We start from the raw sequence: 26,808 nt of genomic DNA on the forward strand, positions 1-26,808 counted from the left end.
ACCCTCAGCTCAGTCTTGAGCAGGAGCTACATCTGGTCCGTAGGGAGAATTGTCCAGCCAGGGAGCTCTGTCCATAGGAGCAGATGTAAAGGGGAGCTGGCCCTCCCAATTTTACCAGATGTCACAGGCAGCGCAAAATAATAATTTTAGGCCTTGAACTGCCTATGGGTTATATAAAGCCATCCAGACTCCCTTTGGATATCAAACTGTTGACAGCCTTGTACATAACAATTACAGATGTATAAATTATAAATGTCACTATGTTCAGAAGCCTGTGCCTGTTTGTTATTTACCAGCCCTTAGAATTGCTGTATCCTTTGTTCTTTCTTATTAAATGTTTTAATTTTTTTTTTAATTTTTTAACATTTATTTATTTTTGAGACAGAGAGAGAGCATGAACAGGGGAGGGGCAGAGAGAGAGGGAGACACAGAATCGGAAACAGGCTCCAGGCTCTGAGCTGTCAGCACAGAGCCCGACGCGGGGCTTGAACTCCTGGACCGTGAGATCATGACCTGAGCCGAAGTCGGACGCTTAACCGACTGAGCCACCCAGGCGCCTCTGTTTTAATTATTTTTAAGAAAGCAGTTGTGCTTTAAATTGTGACTAAGGTGGTCTCCTAAATTCACAGCACAAATCTCTGGGAAACTCTGCAAGATTCCCAAAGAGGTGATTTCCCGTAAGAAAAATACAGACCTTCTTTCCTCCTTTTATAACTAATAGTTCTTGAAACTCACTATGTCTTAGGCACAGTTCTAAGAATGTTATATACTTCATCACACTCTGTAGTTTTGCTACTATTTTCCTCATATTATAGATGAGAAAACCCAGGTTCAAAGACAATAGGTCAGTTACCCAAGATCAGATAGTGAGTGGGAGCAAACCATGGATTAAAAGCCAGACCTTCCTGAATGCTGCATCTTAATTCTCTATCATGCTTCCTGACTTATGATTTTGTCATGCTATATTATTTTGGCTAAGAATCCCGGATCAGAAAATATTATGCCTGGATGCAGTGTCTGGCTTCCCTAATTATTAGCTATAATTAGCCCTAATTATTGACAGCGAGTAAGTTACTTCCTTTCTCTGTGCCTTGGTTGCCTCATTTATAAAATGGAGCAAGTCATAGATGTTATTGCATATGGTAGTTGAGAAGATAAAAATATGACAAAGGCTTTGTGATAGTGCTGCCATATAGCACACATTCAGAAAATGTTGGATATTTTAATTATTAGTAGCATTGTAAATGAGGGGCTCATGACAGTTTACCATGGAAGAGCTTTACCTCTGCTCTCAGATGGGTGACATCAGTAAGAAAGGCCACCAGCGAATGGTAATAGTCTGTCACCAGTGTGACTGTCTGGGGCGTGGACAGGGCGAACAGAAGCACTGTAAGACTACTTACTGTGCCACACAAAATTGGTGGCTGTATGTTCCCTCTGACGCGGGGAAGAACTCTGTGTGGAGCATGTCTATGGGTTATTAAGAAAATATAACTATGAAATATTAAAGTAGAGTTGGCTTAGTGGGTTTAATATATCTGGTTTAATTTATTGGCCACATTTCATGGTGTAACTCTGCTCTGACTTAACCCTTCACTTAAAACTAGCGGCTGTCAGCCTGCAGGTCATTGTCATTCCCTGGTTTCATTTCACAGTGGAAGTCCCACTTGCTCAGTGAGCGTAGGTGTGGTATGTGCATTCTCACCAGCTAAAGGTGTCTCCTTCCCCTCTAACTCTTCTGATAGTCGAAGAAATTGCTTGGTGGTAGCTGCCTTCACTAGTACTTCTTTAACCCAGTTGAAGCTCTAGATTGAATTGTTCTCTTACCCGCCAGAATTCCCTCAGGGCAGCAGGGCAGGCCCTGACCCCCCGAAGAGCAGAAGAAATAGAAAGAAGCCCCGGGTAAAGCCCCAAGAAAGCCCTCGGTGGCCCTTATCTTTCTATCTATCAGATGTTGCTTGTCTTTTGTCACCCAGCCCGCCTTTGGTCCCTGCCCTGCTTCACCTCTCTCCCGGACCAAGCCCTTGCCGGCCATCTCCATCCGTGTTCAGGCCCTCCATCCCTCTCTTCTCCAGTTGCAGGTGCACTTCTGCCAACAGCTCAAGAGTTGTGCAACTCTGGAGAAGCTCTGCCGCCCCTTTGCTTTGCTTGCCACTGTCCCATGCCCTTCGCTCCTGAATTCTGAACCTGGCTGCTGGGCTCAGAGTTCTTCACCCACCTCGGTGATTGCCCCTTGCTGTCACAGACTGCAACTGGAACTCTCTGGCAGTTGTCCGGTCATGTGTCTGGCTGTGGTGTGGTTCTCGGTCTTGCCAGCAGGTCTTCAGCTGTAATGGTGTAGGTGGTGTAGATAGTATAGATGGTATAGGTGGTGTAAATGGTGTAGATGGTGTAGGTGGTATAGATGGTGTTGATGGTGTAGGTGGTGTTGATGGTGTAGGTGGTGTAGGTGGTGTTGATGGTGTAGGTGGTGTAGGTGGTGTTGATGGTGTAGGTGGTGTAGATGGTGTAGGTGGTGTTGATGGTGAGGATGATGTAGGTGGTGTAGGTGTTGTTGATGGTGTAGGTGGTGTAGGTGGTGTTGATGGTGTAGGTGGTGTAGGTGGTGTTAATGGTGAGGATGATGTAGGTGGTGTAGGTGTTGATGGTGTAGGTGGTGTAGATAGTGTAGATGGTGTAGGTGGTGTTGATGGTGTAGGTGGTGTAGATGGTGTAGGTGGTATTGATGGTGTAGGTGGTGTTGATGGTGTAGATAGTGTAGATGGTGTAGGTGGTGTTGATGGTGTAGGTAGTGAGAAACATTCCCGCCTTCTCCAGTGAGGACCACCAAAGCTTCCTGGTCTTCCTAGGAAACCCAAACCCTCACTGGGTGTTCCTGGGTTGAACGTTAGGGACACATAGGCTGTGCTTGGACTCAGAGCTGGGTTGTCCCTTCAGGGGTAGAGACTTGAAGTGCAGGTGCCCCGAGTGGACTCTGCCATGACTCTCTTTGGTGAGTTTCCCCTGCTTAGCCTGCCCGCCTGGAGCTAGAGGGTTCTCTTCCTCCCTGACCACCATGCCCTCCATCCTCTTCCCCAGTGGGCTCGCAGTCTCAGTGTAGGTTCTTGGAGAGTCATTCCTTTATTTTAAATGTTAACATCTAAGTCCGCAAAAAATACTTTGCCACAGAAGCATAAGTTTTATAGCTGCGAGGTTGTATCCATGCTCACCTAATAATGCAGGGAAAGTTTTGCGCTGTTGTCTATGTTGTCTGGTGATACGGTTTACTCTGTCAGAATCACAGAATTGGGAAATTGCAGAATAGAATGCAGGCCGATTCCAGAGAAGCCCCCCACTTCTCTCACACTGGGGCCATCGGGGTGTATGCCTGCTGACCTTAGGTGCCCGAGCTACCAGCTGCCTGGGCTTTCCTCATAGTGAAAACGTTCCCATTTAGCATTAGAGTTGGGTTTTGGTATCTGTTTCTAAATGAGCTGATAAAAAATTTGGAAAGCATTACAAAATAACGTGTTTTTAACTAGTCCTGCTATTAGCAAGTATCCTGTAAATTTTAGGAGAATAGTTATTTATTTTGTATTTCTACCTTCAAGAAAATAAAATAATACCTGTGGAAAGGAAAATAAGCTATTTATTTATTTTTAATTTTTTTTAACGTTCATTCATTTTTGAGAGACAGAGAGAATGTGAGCAGGGGAGGGGCAGAGAGAGGGAGACACAGAATCAGAAGCAGGCTCCAGGCTCCGAGCTGTCAGCACAGAGCCCGACACGGGGCTCAAACCCACGAACCGTGAGCTCATGACCTGAGCCAAAGTTGGACGCTTACCTGACTGATCCACCCAGGCACCCTCGGTGAAAGTAGGCTACTTAGATGGTTTTACATTTCATCAGTTAGGTCCTATCTCAACATCCATGCATACTCCTAATTTCTTACACCGAGAAACTTTGCACTGTTTGCCCTTGTTGTGGTTTCTTTGGCCTGCATTAAAAAGAAACCAAGCTGGATTTTTGGAAGGCATTCAGACACTTCTACAAGCTGGTGTGGGGTGTAAGTGAGCCCGGGGCTCATGGTTGGGGACATAGTCTGCAGCTGTCCGTGGGAACAGTGGCACGCTTTCTGATGCTGTGGCCGCGGCCTCTCCCCTCAGGCCTCCATCTGTCGGAGCAGCCAGCCTCTGTCCGGCTTCAGTGCCCGCTGCCTGGAGGACGAGCAGATGCTTCAGGCCATCAGGAAAGCCAATCCAGGAAGTGACTTCATTTACGTCGTGGACACTCGGCCCAAAGTAAGTGTCGCTGTTCCGTCCCGATGCATGTCTTTGCAGCTCTGAAGCCTGAAACTGGAGACGAGGCAGAGCCAAGGAAATGGACGGCCGTCCCCCACTCAGGGCGCTTCATCTGCAAAGGGGCTGTTCCTCTTTGGCCACCCCGCTCGGCCCTGTGTTTCTTCCTGGGTGAGTGTTTTTCTGCCTGTGAGTTTCCTCATCACGTCAGGTACTTTGGATAGTTCCCCCGCTGCTAGGAGTGTGCTGGGTATACAGTATACACAACACATGAGTGTGGTTTAATTTTGGAGCTTGCTCTCCTAAATACACCAAATTATTATTAAAAAATTTTTTTAATGTTTTTTTTTTAAATTTTTAAAATTTATTTTGAGAGAGAGCGCGCACAGGCACGGGAGGGGTAGGGAGAGAGGGAGACACAGAATCCAAAGCAGGCTCCAGGCTCCGTGCTGTCAGCACAGAGCCTGACGCGGGGCTTGAACCCACAAGCCGTGAGATCATGACCTGAGCTGAAGTCAGACGCTCAACTGACTGAGCCACCCAGGTGCCCCAATGTTTATTATTATTATTTTTTTTGAGAGAGAGGGAGGGGCAGAGAGAGAGGGGTACAGAGGATCCCAAGTGGGCTCCACACTGACAGCAGAAAGCCTGATGTGGGGCTTGAACTCCTGAACCAAAATGGGAGATCATGACCTGAGCCGAAGTTGGATGCTTAACTGAGCCACCCAGGCACCCCTACCAAATTATTTTTTTCACTTGTTTCTAAAATGACCTTTTTTTCTCTGACAATGAATTACTATGGCTCTACCACAGTTCAATTTTTGTGAGGTGTTCAGCTGTACTATTTCAGATTCACCTTGCAGCAATCTGTATCTGTGACTTGGAAAGATTTACAGTATATAATGTCAAGTGAATGAAAAAGTCACAAAATAATATGCATGCTCTTGTGTTCATGTAAAAAAAATTACAGGTTTATGAAAATAGAAAGAGATCTGGAAGGATACGTGGCAACCTGTTAAAATTCCGTAGAGAAGGGTGGATTTGGGGAGGTAGAGAACTTTCTCCATGTCTCTTATTTGTAAATATTATTTAATTATGCATGTATTCATATACCAATTTTATAATTTAATCAGATGGTCAATAAGAAATCTAGTGGTCGAGGGATAAGCCAAGTCCATCTTGCAGGGTATCTCGATACCACACAGGTTTCCTTTTTTTTTTTTTTTTTTTTTTTTATGCCTGTTAGCATTAGGTCCAATTTAATTTCCAATTTCATGGCCTAGACCTATTTCTTTGTAAACCAGTCAACAAAAGGAGTCCTCAATGGGATGTGCCAGTGAATTTATGGAAACAAAATCACCTACAACTACATGGAACATATAGGACAAAATGAGATGACCAAACAAAATGGCCTTAATCAACATATTTGTCATTATAACTTCTTGCCAGTAATGAAAATGTACATGTGCCTATGCCTGAGGAGAGAGTAGTACATGTGGCCCATGCTCCACATGGGTGTGGAAAGGTGTTCAAGATCTAGTATGCGACAAGAGTGAGATACACAAATATGTATGATATCATCCCATTTATGTAATAATAATTGTAAACATGATATATTATTCTATACATTGACAAATTTGAGGGTATGTATGCCAAGCCATTAACAGTGTTTTTTCCTGTGGGGAAAGAGGAGGATTTTCAGAACTTTTTTACCTCATAAATGATAGTTTGAAGATTGTTGTCATCATGAAAAGGTTAAAAGACCATAAGGACCGTAAATGTTAAACATAGCTACCATATGAGTCAACAGTTCTACTCCTAACTTGAGAGAAATGAAAACACATGTCCACCAAAAACTTATCTGTGAATATTTCTTGATTAATAATAGCTTAAAAGTAGAAACAACCTGGGGCACCTGGATGGCTCTGTTGGTTGAGTGTCCAACTCTTGATTTCGTCTCATGTCATGATCTCACAGTTCATGAGTTCAAGCCCCGAGTCAGGCTCTGTGCTGACAGTGCAGAGCCTGCTTGGGATTCTCTCTCTCTCATCCCTTCCTGGCTCTCTCTCTCAAAATAAGTAAATAAATAAATATAGTAGAAACAACCATATGTCCATCAACTGAGAATGAGTTAATAAAATGTAGTATATCCATTCAAGGCAATATTATTGGCTATAAAAAGGAATGAAGTACTGATGCGTACCACAATGTAGATGAACCTTGAAACTGTTACATGAAGTGAAAGAAGTCAGGCACAGAGGATCACACATTGTGTGATTCCATTTATATGAAATTTTCAGGATAGACAGATCCATAGATACAGAAGGTAGGCTGGTGGTTTCCTTGGGCTAGAAGGATGGGAGGAAACGGGGGGGGACATGGGTAGAGGGTTTCATTTTGGGGTGATTAAAATGTTCTAAAATTAGATTGTAGTGCCAGTTACACAATGGATATATTACACAAGTGGATGGATTGTATGGTCTGTGAATTCTGTGTCAGTGAAGCTATTTTTAAAAGGAACACAAGGACACAAGAAACATTAGAACAGGAAGCAGGAAACAGTCCAAATGATGGACAGCCCAAATCCATTGTATACACTGATAGGTAACTATAGACATAGCCTATACTCGTGGGCCGTGTGAGAATTGAGAATTGGGTATTATCCATTATGTAGGCACTCAGAGCCTGGCAATTTTCAATGCTTCTCTGAGCCTCGGTTCATCAAATATTGTGATTCATGGCCTGGTTCACTTAATTGGATGGTTTCCTAGTGTAAGATCAGTGCCCTACTCATACCCTCAACCTTCGAACAGTCCCGTGCTCCTGACCCAAGTGCAGTAGTGGGATAGTTGTGGGCCAGGCCACGGGGATGGAGTCCCTTTCAGATGCCAGATCAGCAAATCAGTTGTGGAGATCAATGATAAAATGCATGTTACAGCTGTATCACATTATAGCAGATTATATGTAAAGGATTCCCTTCCTTTTAGGTAATATGAAAACGAAATACCCTGGTAAGAACTTCAAACTGGAAAAAAAAAGAAAAGGCTGCTCTGCTTGAAGATTTTCACTTGAAAGATGCCAGAAAACCTCTGACTTTACTGTTCTCTTTCCATTTGTGCTTTTTTCTCGGGCTTATCACAGTACAGCCCCTCCCTTCTTACCTTGACTGCATTCTGTCCTCTTTATTGCACGTTTTGTGTAAGAAAAGGCTGTTTGGACTTGCCTCGTGGTCAGAGGGGAATTAAAGAATGCCAGCATCTTAGGTAAATGTACTGAAGACGAGATACACAAGGAGAGGACAGGGGCTTTCCTGGGTTGGGACGCCTTTCTCCTGTCCCGTTTTCCCAGGTTTAAATACAGCCAAACAGATTCACCTACTGATGGCAGGGCCAGTGAACCAAGTGTGCACTGTGCTATGTAAACCTCCTGGGAAATGTGGCAGCTGTTGAGCCTGGCATATTCCGGATTTAAAATGAATTAATCCAGGGGATTTGATTTGAAGGGTATATTTAGCACTAAGCGTGTTTACTCTTGGTGATAAGAAGTTCAATGCCGATCCATTAAAGAAAATTGGCGTGTCATACAAGTGCCCTGTTCTTGTATTTGCTCACGCATACACACACTTCACATGAGTTTTAAACTGTTTGCTTAGAGCTTTCATTCTTCCAAAGAACACGTCTGTTGGTTTTTGTTCCAGAGTGTCAGGCTTCCTTGGTAGCCAGGAGATGGAGTCCCTGTTTGCTCTAGGTGGTGGGCAGGGGGAAATGGAGCTCTCAGGTTTAACTAAAAAGAGAGAGGAACAGGAGGCAACCCCAACCATTCCTGTCCTCAGTGAGGCTAGCCCCACATGCTGCCTCTTGAGGTGAAAGCCTTCTGAATTGCTTGTTGACATTAAAAACTTGGGAGGCAGAGCAGTGAGGTCCTCAGTACGTTTGAATATCTGCCCCCCCCCCCCCACCAAATATATGAGGCCAAATCTTACTGCTGGGATTTGGTGCATTAAGCTGATATGAAATAACGTGGATGCAATCAATAGAAGTTGAATTACAGGGGCGCCTGGGTGGCGCAGTCGGTTAAGCGTCCGACTTCAGCCAGGTCACGATCTCGAGGTCCGGGAGTTCGAGCCCCACGTCAGGCTCTGGGCTGACGGCTCAGAGCCTGGAGCCTGTTTCCGATTCTGTGTCTCCCTCTCTCTCTGCCCCTCCCCCGTTCATGCTCTGTCTCTCTCTGTCCCAAAAATAAATAAACGTTGAAAAAAAAAAATTAAAAAAAAAAAAAAAGAAGTTGAATTACAAAATGGGAGGTAATTAATTTTATCTCAACCTTGTTCATGACTTCTCCTTGCTTTATTCTGGGTCTTGGCTGGGCTTGTAAAGATGCCAGGCACCACTTTGTCGTTTAATTCTTACAATAGTACTGAAAATTGGGACGTGTTTTCTTTTTATGGCTAAGGCTTGGATTTAGAGAGGTAAAATAATTTGCCCAAGGTTGCACAGGTCAGAGCAGAGCCCACATTCAAATCCAGGCCTATCCGATGCCAAAGCCCAAGCTCCTTCCACTTGACCATGGAGCTGTTCACAGAAGTCAGAGCCCTGTGTGCACGTGAGGCTCAGGAGGGTTGCCACCTCCGAACACACGCCCACTGAAGATGGAGACCTGGGGCTGAAGAACCAACCACAAGCTCAGCCCAAATCAGGGCCAGGGCCAGAGGAGCCAGAAGGGCTCTGAGCTGTGCTCTGATGCCTGCACCTTGGCAGGAAGTGCTGCGCGGTACAGAGAAGGGGTGAGGAAAGGCAGCCACCTGCGTCTGCGAATGCTCAGCCTTTTGTCCTTGCTCCTTCTCCAAAGACAGCTTTATGGTTATGGCTTCTAATGGCACTCTGTAAGCAATTTTGTAGTTGCATTACAGAATGTTGGATATTTTTGTGTTTCTCTGGGATTGGTAATTATGTGGTTCTTACTTAGCAAATCCTGTGAGTGGGGGGAGCTGAGAGAACCCATAGTAAAGACGGAGGTGCCTGAAAGAGGAGAATCTAGGATCTCCTTTTTTAGCAGGATGTGGGCCATCCTTGCCGATGGGCACTATGGCGGAGAGCAGGGGGAGAGGGAATTGGAGAGACAGCAGTATTCAGAGGCAGTGGAATGTCTTCACGCCTTCTCTTTGGTAGTGCAAGGACAGAGGAGTTTCCCTGTGGGTCTAGTGGGCACAGAGGAAGCAAGTGCCCAGGAGCCATCTTGCTAGTGTCCCTCCAAAGACTCCCTCCCGAAGTTTCCAGCTGCAAGTGACTGCAGGGTGTTTGAGGGGGTTAGAAGAAGTTCAAGCCTGAGGGATCTCCCATGTCAGTGACTTGTGTACCTCATATGTTCAAGAGCCCACGTGTGTGCCTCAGGGGTTGCAGCATTTGGACACTTTCACCAAGAGGGCAGGGAAAGCCCATAAGTGTTGCCAGTCAAGCAGTGACCTCAGTGGAGAGAGAACTGCAGTCTTGCCAGCTTTATGAAGAGATGGTTATCACTTTTCTTATCCCTCCTCTGTACTACCTCCCCACTCTCCCAAAACAGTACCTAGAAGAGGAACGAGAAGCAAGGAGAGAAGACCCCTCACCAGTCCTCACAGCCTGTAACGAGAGAAAGATGAGTTTGCATCATATATGGCATTGGAATTGTAAATGGAGCCGGATGGTGATTTCCTCTCTGAGTGTAATCCAAAAGCTAGTCATTCTGCCTGAGATATCCTGAGGGTAGGAAAGGAAGATTTGACAGGCACAGTTGTAGACAGCAGTTGCAGGAAATAAAGCCTTCTCATGTTTTTACCTGTGTATGCCCCAAGGTAAGGTTCTTCATTTCATCAGTCCCGGAGGGAGGGAGAGGATCGTCACGTGACGCTCGCTGCATGTGGCCCGGTCCTCCTCTGGCCAAGATAACTTGTTTCCATTTCCCAACCATGTCAGGTTGGGCCCTGTCACTATTCAGGTACGGAATGTACTCTGCTGAAATTTGAGACTTGTGAGGCTAAGATAGTTGTAGTCTTCTGAGTGACTGGGCTGACCATGGAGTTGATACCAAGATCATCGTTGGCTAAGTTCTCATGGTTTTGCTGTGTCTGATTGATTGATTGATTTAGGGTCAGAGGAAGATCTGATTCTATTTCTTTACATTCTTGGCCTGTTCACCCCTCCACTTCATTCTCATATTCAGTCCTTTGGCCAGTCAGCCGGTCAGTAAATCTTCACTGAGTCCCGTTCTGTGCCAGTTGGAAGGATATGGCCGCAAACCTGCCCTGCAAGCTCGTTGTGGAGCCTGTGTCCTCTGCCCCAGTCCAGTGGATCTTCTCTGCCATCAACACTAAATCTTCAAATTTTCAAATAAATCTTCTCGGAATCCTCAGTTGCTCTCCACTGTCATGCGTAAAGTCTTACCTTCTGAATCAGGCCTTTTTGTAGAGGATTCTGGCTAATTTTTAGCCTCGTCTCTGGCTACTGCCACCATCTGTGAACCGTCTACTCCACTGGCACTTGTCGGCTCTGTGATGATCTGTTCCTTGATTTTGTCTCTCACCTCTTCATCTGCAGTGCCCTCCCCTCAGTCTCCATCCTTCCAGATGATTAGCGTCTGTCTCAAGGCTTTTTGCTTTCATGAAACGTGACCCCCAATCCCCTAGGCTCCACGGGGCTGTTCCTGATTCAAACTCCTGCCACTGTCACAGCCTCTGCCCAGTCCTTGCTGGTAGAGGCCATTATTATTTGGTGCTGTGGATTTTCCCTTCCACACTCAGAAGCTTATGGTGGTAGGAATGGCTTCTTACTCAACTTTCTATTCTGTTTATCATCTGGCACACAGTAGGTGTTCATAAGAGTTTGTTGGAAAATGAGTGGAGTTCTTTTTGTTTCGTTTAATGAGCTTTTCTGCATCCAAAGATGCAGAGATTATCAAATAGTGGAGTGATCTTGGGTTAGAAAACAGGGTATTTTTTTTTTCAGCCCTACTTGTCATTTGCCTGTTGTGTTCCTCAAGCATAATTGAAAGTGGAGTGGAGTTACCTCTAATGTTTTATTTCTTTGAGAATTTTTTGGAGCTGAGATGAATTGCTTTTCCTTAGATCATGAGATGGAGTTCTCAGCCAAAGGCACAGGGGACAAATTAAACTTAGTCTAATATTGTTTTGTTTATACAAGGGACACTCTATCTGGAAATTTATAATATAGGTCCAGGGGGCCTGGGTGGCTCAGTCGGTTAAGCGTCCGATTTCGGCTCAGGCCATGATCTCGCGGTCCGTGAGTTCAAGCCCCGTATTGGGCTCTGTGCTGACAGCTCAGAGCCTGAAGCCAGTTTCAGATTCTGTGTCTCCCTCTTTCTGTCTCCTCTCCCGCTCATGCTCTGTCTCTCTCTTCTCAAAAATAAATAAACGTTAAAAAAAATTTATAATATAGGTCCAGGATAGCTTCTTGAATTTGTATTAATTCTAAAACTGTATTTCCTGCTTTGAGGGTTCAGCATTTGCCACGTTATCCTGATAGGTTCTGAGAAATATGTGGAAACCTTGAAAAATTACACTTTGGATGATAGATTAAATATTGCCATCTTCTGTTCATTATGAGAAGTACCATTGACTTTCAAGAAGACATCTTGTGTGGCTCCTTTGCTTGGAAAGACTACCAGTAAATTATCCCACGTCACAGGCATTCCACTGTTTAAAAATGTGAACACAGAATTCTAATTATACATTAAAATAATAATAATAGTATTTTGAGTTTTATTTATTACACTGTTTAAAAAGAGTATCTCTGCAGTATGTGGTAAATAGGCTTAACTTGAATTCTTCAAGAAACAGAATAAATATAAGGTTGGTGTAGCATAAGGATACTTGCAAGTCTCCTATTGTTTCATTTGATGAAGCTTGTTGTAAAGGATTGGCCAACAGCTTTGGAAAATAATTATACAAAGCAGTGATATTTTGTAATGGTGGGTTTCAAAAGAATAATGCTTATAAGTCATTTTAGAAAAAAGTTTCCCCTTAAAATAAAACTTTTAAGGGATAAACACACGTTGTCTTTAAAATAACATATTTTTTTCTTGATGAAGGCCAAACCCTTTGTTCTGATAGCATGCCCAGGAGAAGGGTGACGGTAACTGGAAACAGTGTCATGAGGGGCTGATGTGCCCCAGCTGATGTGACAGGACAATCATGGGCAGGACTGTTATGGAGAAGTGAGGCGTCTGCCAGCCCGGGCTCTAAGTACCACTGGCTTGTCCTCTGCAGTTTTCTTTCTCGCTGCTAATATGTGTTATGTCTATAATTTAAATTAGAAACCCAATATGCTGTGTTTGTAACAAGGACACAAAAGCATCTAAAATAGTATTGATCGTGTCCCCTGACACTTGCCACCTGTCTCTTTGTTCTGCCTGCTGCCAGGTCGGTATAGTTGTTCATTCATTTTAATCTGCTTAATCAAAAGTGTATAAATGTGAATACATATCTATCATTTGTTTTACAAGGAATGAGATATTTGTATGAACATTATTCTTTAGGTTACGCTTGTCACTTAACATGTCATGGCCAGTTCCAAATCAATGTACATGTCTCTCTGTCTCTCTCTCTCTATGTAAAATCCATATCTTTCTTTTTGTTTGTGTAGAAGTTCAGGGTGTGAACATAGTATAATTTGTCTCCTCATTACCCTATTGGGATATGCATAGATTTTCAGGTTTTTACTGTTACAAAGTTTTAATACACATTCTTGGACACCTGTCTTTATGTGCTGGTAGTTTTAATTGTGTATGATTCTTACAAGTAAAGATCTGGGTCAAAGAATGTTTATGTTTTTAACTTAGCTTTTTGGAAAGTATTTGTTAATATCCCCCTGGTACCTCACTGTCAGCCTAAAAAGTGATATATATATATATATATATATATATATATATATATATATATATTCATTCTGGTGGTGAGTTCCTGGTGTCAGTTTTCTGCCTGGGATAACCCACCTGCCTTTTGTGGACAGAAGAGGAACATGGTCAGTGAATACTGTTTCCTAGGATATGACTACCTGCTTAGCCAAACAGCAAGGATAGAACATTAACAGTAATACGTCCGTCCATTCCAGAAACGTATGTATTTTTCAGCTAAGGCAGGGCTTGCCCCCTGCTTGGCTTGAGTTACACAGGATAAGGGCAGAAGTTTCCGTTTAATAAATGTCTAAAAGTCCATTGTCTTTAACCTGATTTGCACTGGGAAACCTCCACTTCACATCTACAAAATTATGGTAATGATTGGGGCGCCTGGGTGGCGCAGTTGGTTGAGCGTCCGACTTCAGCCAGGTCACGATCTCGCGGTCCGGGAGTTCGAGCCCCGCATCGGGCTCTGGGCTGATGGCTCAGAGCCTGGAGCCTGTTTCTGATTCTGTGTCTCCCTCTCTCTCTGCTCCTCCCCCGTTCATGCTCTGTCTCTCTCTGTCCCAAAAATAAATAAACGTTGAAAAAAAAAATTAAAAAAAAAAATTATGGTAATGAAAGTGGTCCCCAAACCCTCTTAGCAGGTGTCTAGTGCCTGGAGGAAATGGCTCTGGAGAGAGGGCTGCATCCCCTCGCTTTAGTCCATGATTCCTGTTCAAGGTTTAACTGGGGGATTCTTGGAGGCAGATTAGAAACGTGCCATCATTCCTATAGGATAATGTGTTTATCGGCAGTATAATCCTGGAAGATACGATTTAGCTCACAGAGCTTTGTACTCCAGCTGTATCTGCTGATATTCTTTTGCCGACCTACAGGTTATGATGTTTGGTTAAGTCAGGGCGACTCGGCTCTTTCACAGAATTGCATATCCGGCATCTCTCACGGAACTGTAAGAAGCATCTCCAGAAGGGATGTGCAGAATGCTTTCCAGCTAAGAAAACGTTTCCCCACGTCAACAAACGTATAAGCTCAGCATGCGTGCCTGAACAGCTCAGCACACTATTCCCCTGATTTCAAACATGTTGTGTTTCTGCACATCATTTTGAACTGCTTTCGTGGCTGTCGGGGAAATGTGCGGGTTGTGTTATGTCCTGAATGCCATCGGTGACCCTTCTGTTTTGCTGACCACCGCAGCTCAATGCAATGGCAAATCGTGCCGCAGGGAAGGGCTATGAGAACGAAGATAACTACTCCAATATCAAGTTTCAGTTCATCGGGATAGAGAACATCCACGTCATGAGGAACAGTCTGCAAAAAATGCTGGAAGGTAAGCATTTCCTTAGGCACAGCAGTAAAGAAAAAATGCAGCGAAACGTTTTCATGTCAAGTGGAATAAGAGAGCCTTTTGCTTTTTGAGTTGTTACAGTGATGCTGTTTACATAGGTGGGGTAAGTTGAGACAAATGTCATATTGCAGTGACTCCTTAAACATTCAAGCCTTTCCCTTATTTTTTGTTAAGTGTCATGGTGAAATGGTTTTATTTTTAAAATTTATTTTATTTATTTATTTTTTTTTGGGAAAGTCCGGGGCTCTTCTGTGCTTACGGTCTAAAGATAAAAGTGCACGGGAGTATTTTTTCTCTCCCTCATGATATTAGTTTGACCCACATTCAAGGCCATTTAGAGATAAGGCAGCCCTACATTTAGAGCGATAGCCAGGTCTGTTCGTGTGTGGAGATGAGGTGTATACAATGAATCCGAGGGGCCGAACGGCCACGAGAAGGGAACGTGTTGGAGGAGCGGACACTCGTTTCTCAACAGCGGCAAGCACTGCACTGCGCCTGCGCCTAAACCGCCGCCACACCGCCCTGCGTCTCCCCTCCCCCTCCACCCTAGCACCTTGCACAGCAGGACACATACACGCAGGCTTATGGAGACAGGAAGTTACAAAGATGGATTATGCAGTGTAGAGCCACCATTCTTGTGGCCAAACCAGCCATAAGCTGATTAGCAGAAATTCTGCATTTCAAGCAAAACCAGTCTCATTTACTGCTTCTGCTCCATGTGATTGTGAAGGCGCCGTCCACCGCCTCTGGCTCTAGTGGGAACCGAGCAAGGAGGATGCAAGACCCTTGGCTTTGCACCTTGGGGTCCTGGAAAGACTGCGAACGCTGTTGCTTGCACTCTGAGGCCCTGGAAAGGTGGAACTGAGTGGGAGAAAAGTGGGCTGTCGGAATAGGAAATGGAGGGTGGAAGGAAGGGGACAAAGGAAGTGCTTTTCCTTTTTCTAGGGGTACACATTTGCTATCAGTTAGTATGCACTTCTCTGCCTCATGAGAAGGACAGGGGTAGTGAGAACCTTGCCGGGTGGGGCTGGAGGGACTTGAGCGGCACATTCCTGATTTCCATTCTCTTTCCTCAATTTGCTGGGTCAGCTCAGTCACTGTGAAACTTGCACATATCAGTTGCCTTCACTGGGCCCTGTTACCTGCTATAGAATGAGAGGCCCATTTCTATGCGCCCTTCAAGCCCTATGGGTCTATGACTATAATTTGATGCCCCTGGTTGCAAATATCTTAACCTTGGGCATTGAATGGTTAGAAGAAAGCTCATCCTGCATCTGAAAAAACCCACCACAGCCCCAGAGAATCTCTTTCTTACTTCCTCATGAAAGTCACCTTGTCTCAGGCCACAGTGACATCCCTGGGGCATGACTGAGCTTCCTAAACTTCTGGAGATAATCATGGGCAGTTTGGCTGTCCCTGCTATAAGCTGTGCTTTTTAGGTGTTGAAAAATTTGACTAGCTTTGTGCTGTTATTAAAGGCATAGGCTAACTTTAGTATGAAGACTTTAGTGTGAAGTTCATTATCAGATTCATTAAAAAAACTATTTTTCATGCAGTAATTTCATAAGCTGACTTTTGAGAATGTACATTTTCTTCTGTACAGAAAGGAGCTCTTAAGAGTTTTTATAACCTTTCACTTGGACTTGAGGTTTCGAATTAGCATTATTTGGTTTCTCATTAGGAACTGTTGCTCCTGCCCTTATACCTGTGGTCTGCCTCCCTTCCTCTAAAGGGCAAGCAAACCGACAGAGCCCTGGAGGGGTGGTCTCTGTTATAAGAGGGACCACAGTAGTTCGACAGCACTTTTTCAGCTCTCTGTTAGCACAGTAAGCAAGGACAACCTTCTGGATGACTTTCAGGGAACTTGACCAATGTTTGACTATCTGTTTTTACCAAGTAAATTATAAACCAATTGTGGAGGCTCAGCTGATGAAGTGATGCAACCAGACCCACCTTCTAAGGCTTTTTCTGTTTCCAGCAGCTGTCCTTGGCGTCAGAGAGATCGGAAGGTTTGTGCTGCTGGTCATTTGGTAGGAAGAGGGATAGTGCATTTTATTCATGGTTGTTATTTTCTTTTGAGTTTTTTTTTTTTTTTACCACCGTTAATTAATATCAGAATAGATTCTGAATAATGGAAGAGGAAAAAAATGTTTGCATTCTAGCTGCTCTGTGAGCAAGGGCTGTGAGATATTTCATTAGAAACTGAAATTTAGGACCAGGTTCACATCTGGTGTAGGTCCATTTATAGAGCTCATTTAATTTTAACTTTGATTTCTAAGTTCTAAACCAGACTTATTTTGCAGTATTCATATCTCCCAATGAGACAGTAATGATACCTTCCAGTTATGAAGGACTTTTGTAATTTCTTGTTTTCTACAGTGCCTTCCCTTTGGATGATTGGGATAATGTTTTTCCCTCAAATAATAAAAGGATGCCCTATATTTTCTTTTTTTTTATTATTTAAAATTTTTTTAATGTTTATTTATTTTTGAGAGAGAGAGAGAGTGAGTGGGGAGGGGCAGAGAGAGAGGGAGACACAGAATCCAAAGCTGGCTCCAGGCTCTGAGCTGTCAGCACAGAGCCCGACGTGGAGCTCAAACCCCTGAACCGCGAGATCGTGACCTGAGCCAAAGTAGGAAGCTCAACCGACTGAGCCCCCCAGATGCCTCTATTTTCTTTTTTCTTTTTAATTGGAATAGTCAATAAAAAGCCCGCATGTCTGTGCCATGTGGACCTCTACACACACTCTTCACAATATGGCAGGTTATCTTTTCAAGGCGTGCCTCTCTCCAATTCTAGAGTCTGGTATATTACATTTAAAACATTTTTACGTTACATATTTAATTTAAAAGTTTTTAAGAACACGCACTTCCCAGGACCACATAACGAAGCAGGATTTGTGCCTAGTACTTTACATCACCTTAGAGCGATCCTCATTGATTTGTGGGTCTGGCATCACACAAGCTCCCAGATAACCACCACACATGGTAACGATGTTATAACATTTATGGAGTGCTTACTATGTAGTGGACACTGTTTTGATTTCTCAGATGTATTTATTCAAGTAGTCCTCACGGACCCTTGTGGCTGTTCTTAATATCCCTGTTTTAGGGATGAGGAGGTTGAGGTGCACAGGCTGAGAAACTCATGCGCGCTCACAGCAGTAGGTGGTAGAACCAAGATTTTCCCCTGATTAGTAGGAATCCAGATGCCACACTCTTCAGCACCTGGCTTTATGGCCTTTCTAGGTAGCAGGTTGGGTAGAAAGTGCCCTGGCCACGCGTCTGAAGAACTGGTACTGGGTTCTGTCTTTAGTCCCTGAATAAACTTGAACAAACCTCATTTCCTGTACTTATAAAACAATGTGAACAATGCATCATCCCTAACTTACAGATTTACTGAAAAGAGTCCTGGCAAACCATTAAGTGCTTTCCAGTGTTTGGTGTATTATGCTTTCTCATGGGAAGCAGTACTGAGCTTGAAGTACGTTATGAATAAAATGGGTAGGCTAATGGGCTACAGATTAATTCAGCCAGCCACACAAATACTTGATAGGTCCCAGGCCTTTCTATGGGTTACTTTTCTCACTTTCTTTATTCAGGAGACGTGGAGTGAGATAGCACAATTTTAGAGGCATGGAGGTGCTTGCCTTATGATAGGGTCTGTGTCCACTCAGCAAGAGTTCATCAACAATAATTTAATAAACCACCTGTCAGGTCTTGTGGATGTTTTCTCAGCAAATTTATTTAACAGAGATACAGATCTCAGCCCAATGGCAGGTCAGATGGGAATGGGTCCAGAGCACGGGGAAAGGGCCCAGCATCCATTCTGCGATTTGGACAATACCACAGTGAAGGGCTGTTTGAACAGGGCCAGAGTCAAGTCAATTTAAAAGCTTGAAATCTTTGTAGCAGGACCCACAGTGTAATCACTTTTGTCATATCCCCCGGAATTGTGGGCATTGACAGTGGAGAAAGTTTTGTGGCAAAACTAGGTGGCCCCAGAGATCGCATCTGATCTGTGCTTCTGTGTGAAGGTTCTGAGCCCAATTATTCAGAACTTTGATTAGGTGTTGAAAGGATGGTTGAAAGCAGAGAATTTTGAGTACGTCATGGGAGGCAGTGGGTATTGTGGTCATGTGACTTCCTGCTCTGGTCTCCCTGCCAGGTTGCCCTGGGCACATCAAGGTCTAGAAGGGAGCAATCCCTAATGCACCCAGCTCCAATTCCATGAAATATTTCTCTCTGCTCACAGTAAAGGTTGTGGCTATCGGTTCAAATGTCCCTTTTGTTTGATACTTTCTTCTTCATCTCATACCTTTATGAGGTGATAACTAATTCACCCTGGTAGAAATGGAGCAGTTTAACTCTTTATAGGCTTACAAATTTAAATTTTAAATGAAAATTAAAGTTTAAGTTTAAAATTTAAAGTTTTTCACTTTGAAGCATTTCCTATTACATTGCCTACAAGTTTATGAAGTTCTATCAGATACGAGCTAATAAAAGGCTATAAATGTTAAACTTCTTTCAGTTCTCTATGTTTTGACTTTTTGCCATTATTAACTTCCTCAATTACTAACCCGTTAGATGAGACAGCCAACCAGACCAGACCTGCCTGGAAATCACCATTTAGCCATAAGGTATGGGTTTCCACACAGAAAACCGAATTTCCCATTAACATGGAATTAGATGGCTTTACATTTATCTAAGGCTTTTCACAAAGTGCTCCGCATGACCAACAGAGCTGTCCTGTCAGGCTTTACTTGTCATCAGTTCATGGTCACTTGGAGGAAAGAAATAGATCAGGAGCATGTACCTTGCTCTCTGTGGTGTTGTCAAAGGATGTAAAATGTGGCTGATAGGGTGCTGGATGGTATCAGCTAATCTGGACGATAATATCCTAAGCCCTAAGGCACGGAGGAAAGAACGTGCCTTCCCCGGGGCGTATGTGCTGTGGACTGGACTCCAGGTCAATTATTTACTGGCTGTGTGACCGTGGATGATGACTGAGTAAACTTCTTTAAGCCACCTTTCCAGTCTGAAAATTGGGAGTACATAATACCCTGCAGGGTAGATAATGTAGGCATAGCACCAGGCACAATACCTGCATATTGTAAGTACGAAGAAGTAGGTGCTACCGTAGTGATCTCAGACGTTCATCTGTACCGCACATGGTTATTGAGAGTTTTCTACATGTTGGGCATTGGATAGAAAGATGCTTCATTCATTAATGCCAAACAAAGTACTGATTTTGATGCAGGGTAAATATCGTGGGCAGGGAGAAAAGATGCTTACTTGTTACTGAGGGCTGTCCCTAGGTAAGTCAGGTGGTTGAATGTTTTAACTGGACGTCAAAGCCAAAGACTTCATGTCTAGGTGACATTGTCAAGGAGAAGGCAAGAGGCAACAAAGTGATTGAAGGAGAGAATAGTGGCTGTTTTAATCCTAATTAGGTTTTATCGTGACATTCACGGACACAATTCAAAGATTAATTTCACCCTCAAATTACTGTTGGATACTTCGTTAATCATGATGGCTAGGTTTTGGATAACTAGGACATTTACACAAGGAATGCTGGTAGAAGACGGTGCCTCCCATGCAACTAAAGATAGACATGACTAATTTTAGTGACACGGCGAGCTTTTTTCCACGGGGCTGTCGTTGGAATTTGGCAATTCAGGAGTTCCTTGCCAGGGCCGGTAAGGTGTGAGATTTGGTGAGAATGTTGGTCCTGGCGGCTCTGTCAGTGGGTGTGATGAGAGTGGAATGGGTCCCCGCCCACTACATCCCCTGCAGCATATGCTGCTTCGTTCACCACTTCACTTATGTGCTGCCCCCATCTTGATCTTCAAGATTCCTGGGCCTGCTCTCCAGTGCCGACCGCTGACATTGTACATCCCCCCTGACTTCCTGGCCTCTCACCATTTTCTCCCAGTCTAGACTTCTCTATTTCCATTTGCTTTAAGTTTCCTATTTAGACGTTAAGCCTTACCTTCAGTTACGTTCCTGTTCATCCTGGCTCAGTTTGCTTACTGACCTAATTATCGTCTATTTGTAGTGGGGAAAAAACACGGAAATTGGAGTCAAGGGAACGCGATTCCCATCACAGCGTACTTACTGTGCTGATAGGGTGTGGACCTGGTCCTCTTCTAGAAGCTGAGATAATTAGCCCTACTGCAGGTGGGAGGTTGTGTCAGTTCGTGGAGAGAAAACTACCAAGCCCAAGCCTTCCATATGGTAGATGTAATATATGGTAGATGTTTTTGTATTTATTTGCTGCAAATTGTGTTCTTAGACACGGAATTCATTTGCAGAGCTAATAAATGCTGAGGGTATTTTTTGGTGAACGTGCTGCTCAATTTCCTTTAGGCCAGTGGTAATTAGTGTTACTGGAATGTGTGTGTGTGCATACATGGATGTATACACCCATTCATGTTTATTAGTAGCTGGACCCACACACAGACTCACTCACATGTCTGCCCGTGGATACTGTTTTCTCTGCTACTAATTCAGGCAGTGCTAACAGGTATACGGAATTTAGGCTTGACTGTGCCTTACCAATTTCTCTCATCATCCAACTCTTTAAAAGAAAACAAGGCTATATACAAACATGGCTTCCGTGGTGTTATTGTATAGTGATTCCAGAAAACAGCATCATGCACAAGGCTGGAGTCATTTTAGAGAATAGTCACTAATCTTGTTGGTGTCCTGTAGAGAAGCCAATATACAGAGGTGTCCAGTTAGTGTAAAGTTCTCTATAAAGAGGACCCGTGTTGCTTGGCCTGGATAGGGAGGAGCATAGCACTAACACTCATAAATGGGATACAATTCATGCAGAGCTCAGAAGTTATTCTGTGTCACCATGGTGGGCTCTAAGTAAAAGGCAGACTATAAAATAGGCATAACCAAACACTTCCCTCTCAGGCCATCATTGAGTCCTCTTTGAATGGTTTCACCTGCTAGGATTTTCCGTGAAGGCAGATGACTACTATTTTGCCAGTTCGTTGAAGATCATTTCAGTGGGCTTGGCTTTTTGACTCTAAAACGGGAAAGGGACAAATCAAACATCAGCAGAACTCGGGTGGCTGTGAGGCTGCTAATTAAGGGAAGGCCATGTACACTTTGACGTTAGATCTTAGGAGACAAGAAAGACCAACATCCCAAAGGGTTCAAATGGAGATTGTCTTTGCATCTTCGCGGATCCCACCCAATAACCATATATGAAAAAATGAGATTGGTGTTAGGAAATATCTAAGGAAGATTGTCTAAGGCTTATTTTCTCCCAAGCATATTTCTTATTTCCAGGCCCTATATATATGTCTTCTTTTTTTAAGTGTTGTTTTTATATGTTGATGGGATATAGATGCCCTGTTATGTAAAACAAATACTGTTAGACCTGGGCATTAAACTCCTGGTAAGTAAGTACAATTCTCTGTAATCTGTGGCATATGTCTCTGATGTCAGCTGCAGTGAACTTCGTTCAGCCAAATGGTTTGTAAATATTGGTTTGGGTTTGGCAACAAGAGTGAACAAATCGGTATTTCTGTCTTATCCTGAGTTTATCCAAACAAACCCGCCAGTTTTAGATTTAAAAATGCAGGCACTGATTGTCTTATTCTCAAGTGTTCCCCCATCTGTCCATGTGTATTAATCATCTGCAGAGCTGATGGCGTTGACCCCGCCACTCGGCCTTTGGTGGGAGAACATTCCCGGGGCTTACCTTCTTTGAGAACCTGCTTGAGGTTATTTTACTTAGCGTGTGCAGTTTTTAACGTTCCTGAGAACAGAAATGTTAGACCAGGAGCCGTGCTCAGCGTGGGAAGGAAGGAGCTGGCCTGGCAGGAGATAGAGCAGCTTGTGCCCTTGCTGAGTGAGCTAAATGGAGAAGGAGGCACTGGAACATTCTCTCTGGCAGTCCCTTGTAGGGACTTGTTTCTGTGAGCTGTCTGTGCCTCTCTTGCTTTTGGCACAGACCATCTCCAGGTTAGCTGGAAAGCCTGGTGTCTTTATTTTTAAACTCGCTGTCATTTCCATGCCTTGTGGGAAGAGAAGGTGAAAAGGATTATTTGTTCTTGGGCTGAGCCTCAGGGTTTGGACGCCAAGATATCCCTCATGCTCCCTGGACTTTCTGAAATAAATGGGAATGCCAACTAGCCCTAAGCCCTACTACGATAACAACCAGAACGTTTGGCCTATTTAGTGAAAAGAAAAAAACACAAACGTTTGCAAGGTAATGTTATCTTGTGGAAGATTTAAAGGACAGCGGAGTCCTGAGACTCTACGTGGTGGAATGTGTGTATTTTAGGATTAAGTTGAACACTTTGGGTCATGGCCTGAGGTTAAACAGAGAGACCAAACAGCAGGCACCCTGGGAGTGGGGAGAGGTCCCAGAGAGTGCTGGAATTTTGCTTCCCACTGGGCTGTGTGCACTGGCACAGGCGAGCCTGCCCCCTGCAGGAACCGAGTGGTACTGCTGGGCAGGGTCACGGGGGAGGGAAGGCAGGGTGTGCTCAGTTTTAATGAGAGCCTGGCCCTCTGCCTTTGCATTAGATTCTGCAATCTGTCTTCACACTGGCTGCACACACCTGAGCTCCCGGGAAGATTTATGAGGTGCACCCTGGCTAGCTTGCCTTACGGCGTCGACTTTGATGTGCTCTCCTCCTAAAACTGCCTGATGTGCCTTGGAAGGCTCCTTGGCCCAGGCTTGAAGCCATCTGCCCTTTGCCACCTCCCTTCCTAATTGTCCTTTTGCCAACTTTATAAAAGACAAACACACCCTTGATCACATCCTCAGTCTTACTCTGATGTATTATTCCAGGGTGCGTGAGGGAATCCATAACTTAAAACATTATTGCAGGGATACATGTGCAAAAACGGTTGGAGACTGCTAATCAAGTTCATCTTCCTTGAGCACTCTAAGTCCCTGCGTCCCAGACAAATAGAATGAAAGGCACAGGTGTGGACATTTGTAATTTTATGTTTTCTAGGGCTGCATTAAAAGTGAAAAGAAATGGATTTTTATAATACGTTTGTATTTAACTCAGTATATCCAAAATGTTATTTCAACATGTAATCATTACAAAAACTATTAGCGAGATATTTTTTATTTCTTTTTCATACTAAGTTTTTGACATTCAGGACATACCTTGCACTCATAGGCTATCTCAGTCCAGGCTTGCCACATTTCAGATATTCAGTAGCCACATGTGACTAGCGTCTACACTATACTGGATGGTATGATTCTAGGTGATAAAGTGTATCACCTCTAAGTTGATAGTATGTGGGAGCCAAGGAGCGTTTAGAGTGGTTCATGTTTGAATTACAAAAAAATAATACAACTGAGGTCGATAGACATTGCTTAAGAGCATGGACTTTGGAGCCAAATTGAATCCCAGCCTACACTGCTTATCAGCTGGTGACCTTGGACAAGTTACTTAACCTCTCTTTGCATTGGTTTCCACTTTTACAAAATAAAGACAGTAATAGTACCTTTTTCTTATGATTATTATGATAATTAACAAGCTATTGAATATAAAGCACCTGAAGAATGTCTGGCATCTTAAAACTTATTTAAGTTTTGCTCTTATTATTAATAGTAATGGTACTAGTTTTAGTTAAACCTAAGGTAGCTGTGGTGTGGTGGCAGAAACTCTAGGCTTGTTTGTCACAAGACTTGTGTTCTTCTTCCATTGATCACTTTGTGTTTTAACCTTTCTTATTTAAAAAAAAAATTTTTTTAATGTATACTTATTTTTGAGAGAGAGGAAGACAGAGCACGTGCAGGGGAAGGGCAAAGAGAGAGGGAGACACAGAATCCGAAGCAGGCTCCAGGCTCCGAGCTGTCAGCACAGAGCCAGATGCGGGGCTCGAACTCACGAACGTTGAGATCTTGACCTGAGTCGAAGTCAGAGTGTTCTAACCTTTCACAGCCTCAGCTTTGAGATTTGGGTTTGAATGAGTCTGTACCTCCTGCCTGTCAGGACACCAGGCTGGATGAACAGACAATAAAGCATATATCATAGCTCCTGGCATAGTTTATATGTATGATCTCTTTGCACCCTTCAGGTAACTCTCTGAGGAGGGTGTTTTATCCCCATTGCACACTTGAGCAAATCAAGGCTCGGTACCTAGCCCCAGGTTGCATTGTTGGACAGAGCTGGAATTTAAAATTTTTTTTTTTTTCAACGTTTATTTATTTTTGGGACAGAGAGAGACAGAGCATGAACGGGGGAGGGGCAGAGAGAGAGGGAGACACAGAATCGGAAACAGGCTCCAGGCTCTGAGCCATCAGCCCAGAGCCCGACGCGGGGCTCGAACTCACGGACCGCGAGATCGTGACCTGGCTGAAGTCGGACGCTTAACCGACTGCGCCACCCAGGCGCCCCCAGAGCTGGAATTTAAATGTTAGGTTTGACTCTGAAGCCTGGGGCATTGAACAGTACCACATGCTGTTGCCCACGCACACATCGTGATTATTACTAAAATGTACAGGTTAGTTCACATACAACCAAAGTCTAAGTGAAACATGGAGGCCTTCCCATTTCCCCCAGATGTCAGATTAAGCTAATATGAAATACCGTCTCATAAGAACATCTAGAAATGCCAGATAAATATAGCAACCATTTACTTAAATGAGTAACTGAACTTGTAAGAAAGAAGAGGAATAAGCCATCAGGTAGTCAAGACCACAGTGAGATACCACTGCACATCCACTAGGGAGGCTGTAATCAAAAAAACAAGTGATTACAAGTGTTGATGAGGATGTGGGGACATCAGAACCGTCTTCCCAGCAGGTGGGGATGTAACACAGTGCAGCTGCTGTGGAAAATAGTTCTTCTGGCATTTTCTCAAGTGGTTAAACCTGGAGTTATGGTGTGACCAAGCAAGTCCACTCCTATGTATGTTTTCACGAGAGGCGAAACATACTTCACATGAAACTTGTACATGAATATTCATAGAAGCATTGTTCATAATAGCCCAGAAGTGGAAATAACCCAAATGTCCATCAGCTGATGAGTGGATCAAAAAATGTAGTGTATCCATCTAGTGACATAATTGGCCTTAAAAAGGAATGAAGTACTTATGTGCTACAACTTGTATGAACCTTGGAAACATTACACTCCGGAAGAAGCCACTCACAATGAGCCACATATTGTACGATCCTGTTTATATGAAGTATCTGGAATATGCAAATCTATACAGAAAGACAGTAGATTAGCGGTTGTCTAGGGCTGGGGGAAGGGGAAATGGGGTGACTGCTAATGGGTAGGGGGATTCTTTTAGGGGTGATGAAAACATTCTGGAATTGATTATGGTGATGGATACACAACTCTGTGAATATACTAAAAGTCATCATACACTTTGAGTGAATTTTAAGTCAAATTCGATTACAAAACTGTTAGAAAAGAAAGAAGAAGAAATTTCCAGGTGCCAGAAGGAAAGGGTGGGGGTGGGGAGAGCCATCCGTTTTACATGTTGTGGGAGCCTTCCTTCCTCCTACTCCAGTTCAAATACGTAAAACCTTGGATTATGAGCCTGTTCTGCCAGTGTTCCACAAGACAAGCAAACATTTTAATTTGATAAACGAGCGATGTCTTGTGGAACGCATCTTACGTGATGCCGAATGTCACAGGATAACCACTGAGCCAGTGGTTCTTGAAATTCATTTTGATAGATGACTGTTTCAGATTACCTGTTTCTGGAACAAATTATGCTCCCAAACCAAGGCTTTACTGTGTATTAAACTCAGCCTCAGATTACTGTTCTGCTATATCATATAATTGGGGGTGTTAATCCTGTATCTTGTTTATCTCTTTGCTTTTACCTGAGAACACTGTTCCTTGGTGTATTGTTATTTTTTATTGTATACTCATTTTCAGTGAAGATTTTCTGTGGGATTCCATAATATTATGGAAGTGTTGTTCCTGAACAGTTTTTTGGTTTGCTTCTGCCACTTATCATAAGACTCCAGCCCAAATATGAAAATTTATTAACTAGGGGATCCTGCATATAAGGAAAAGATCATTTTAGATCCTAGACTTGTATGGGATTAGACCTAGGGTTTCAACATCTCAGGACAAAAAAATTTTTTTTTCCCTTGGGTAAATTTTTATTTTCCTCATGTCAAGTCCAGGCATCCTGGTCATCACCCTGAGTCCACAAGTGGATTATTTTTAATGGCTCAGTTTGATACAGGGAATCTCAGTCCCAACCCCTGCCTCACACAGACCCAGAACTCGATCTTGCCTCCGCTCCAGTTATACTTAGCATACTGATGCATATAGTTACCCATTTT

General features: G+C 43.6%; 1 protein-coding gene across 3 annotated transcripts in view; it reads left to right on the forward strand.

Annotated features, from left to right (window-relative positions):
• Nucleotides 1-26,808, forward strand: part of MTMR7 (myotubularin related protein 7) — a 125,924-nt gene that overhangs the window by 82,712 nt on the left and 16,404 nt on the right. For all 3 annotated transcript variants that reach the window (XM_086702854.1, XM_086702855.1, XM_086702856.1), the window contains 2 exons: nt 4,146-4,280; nt 14,364-14,496. In XM_086702854.1, coding sequence (XP_086558980.1) covers nt 4,146-4,280; nt 14,364-14,496 — 268 coding nt within the window. The remainder of the gene's footprint in view (nt 1-4,145; nt 4,281-14,363; nt 14,497-26,808) is intronic.

This window comes from Puma concolor, chromosome B1 (genome assembly GCF_028749965.1).
Source record: "Puma concolor isolate L17-30 chromosome B1, mPumCon1.1.hap2, whole genome shotgun sequence".
NCBI classification, from domain to species: Eukaryota; Metazoa; Chordata; class Mammalia; order Carnivora; family Felidae; genus Puma; species Puma concolor.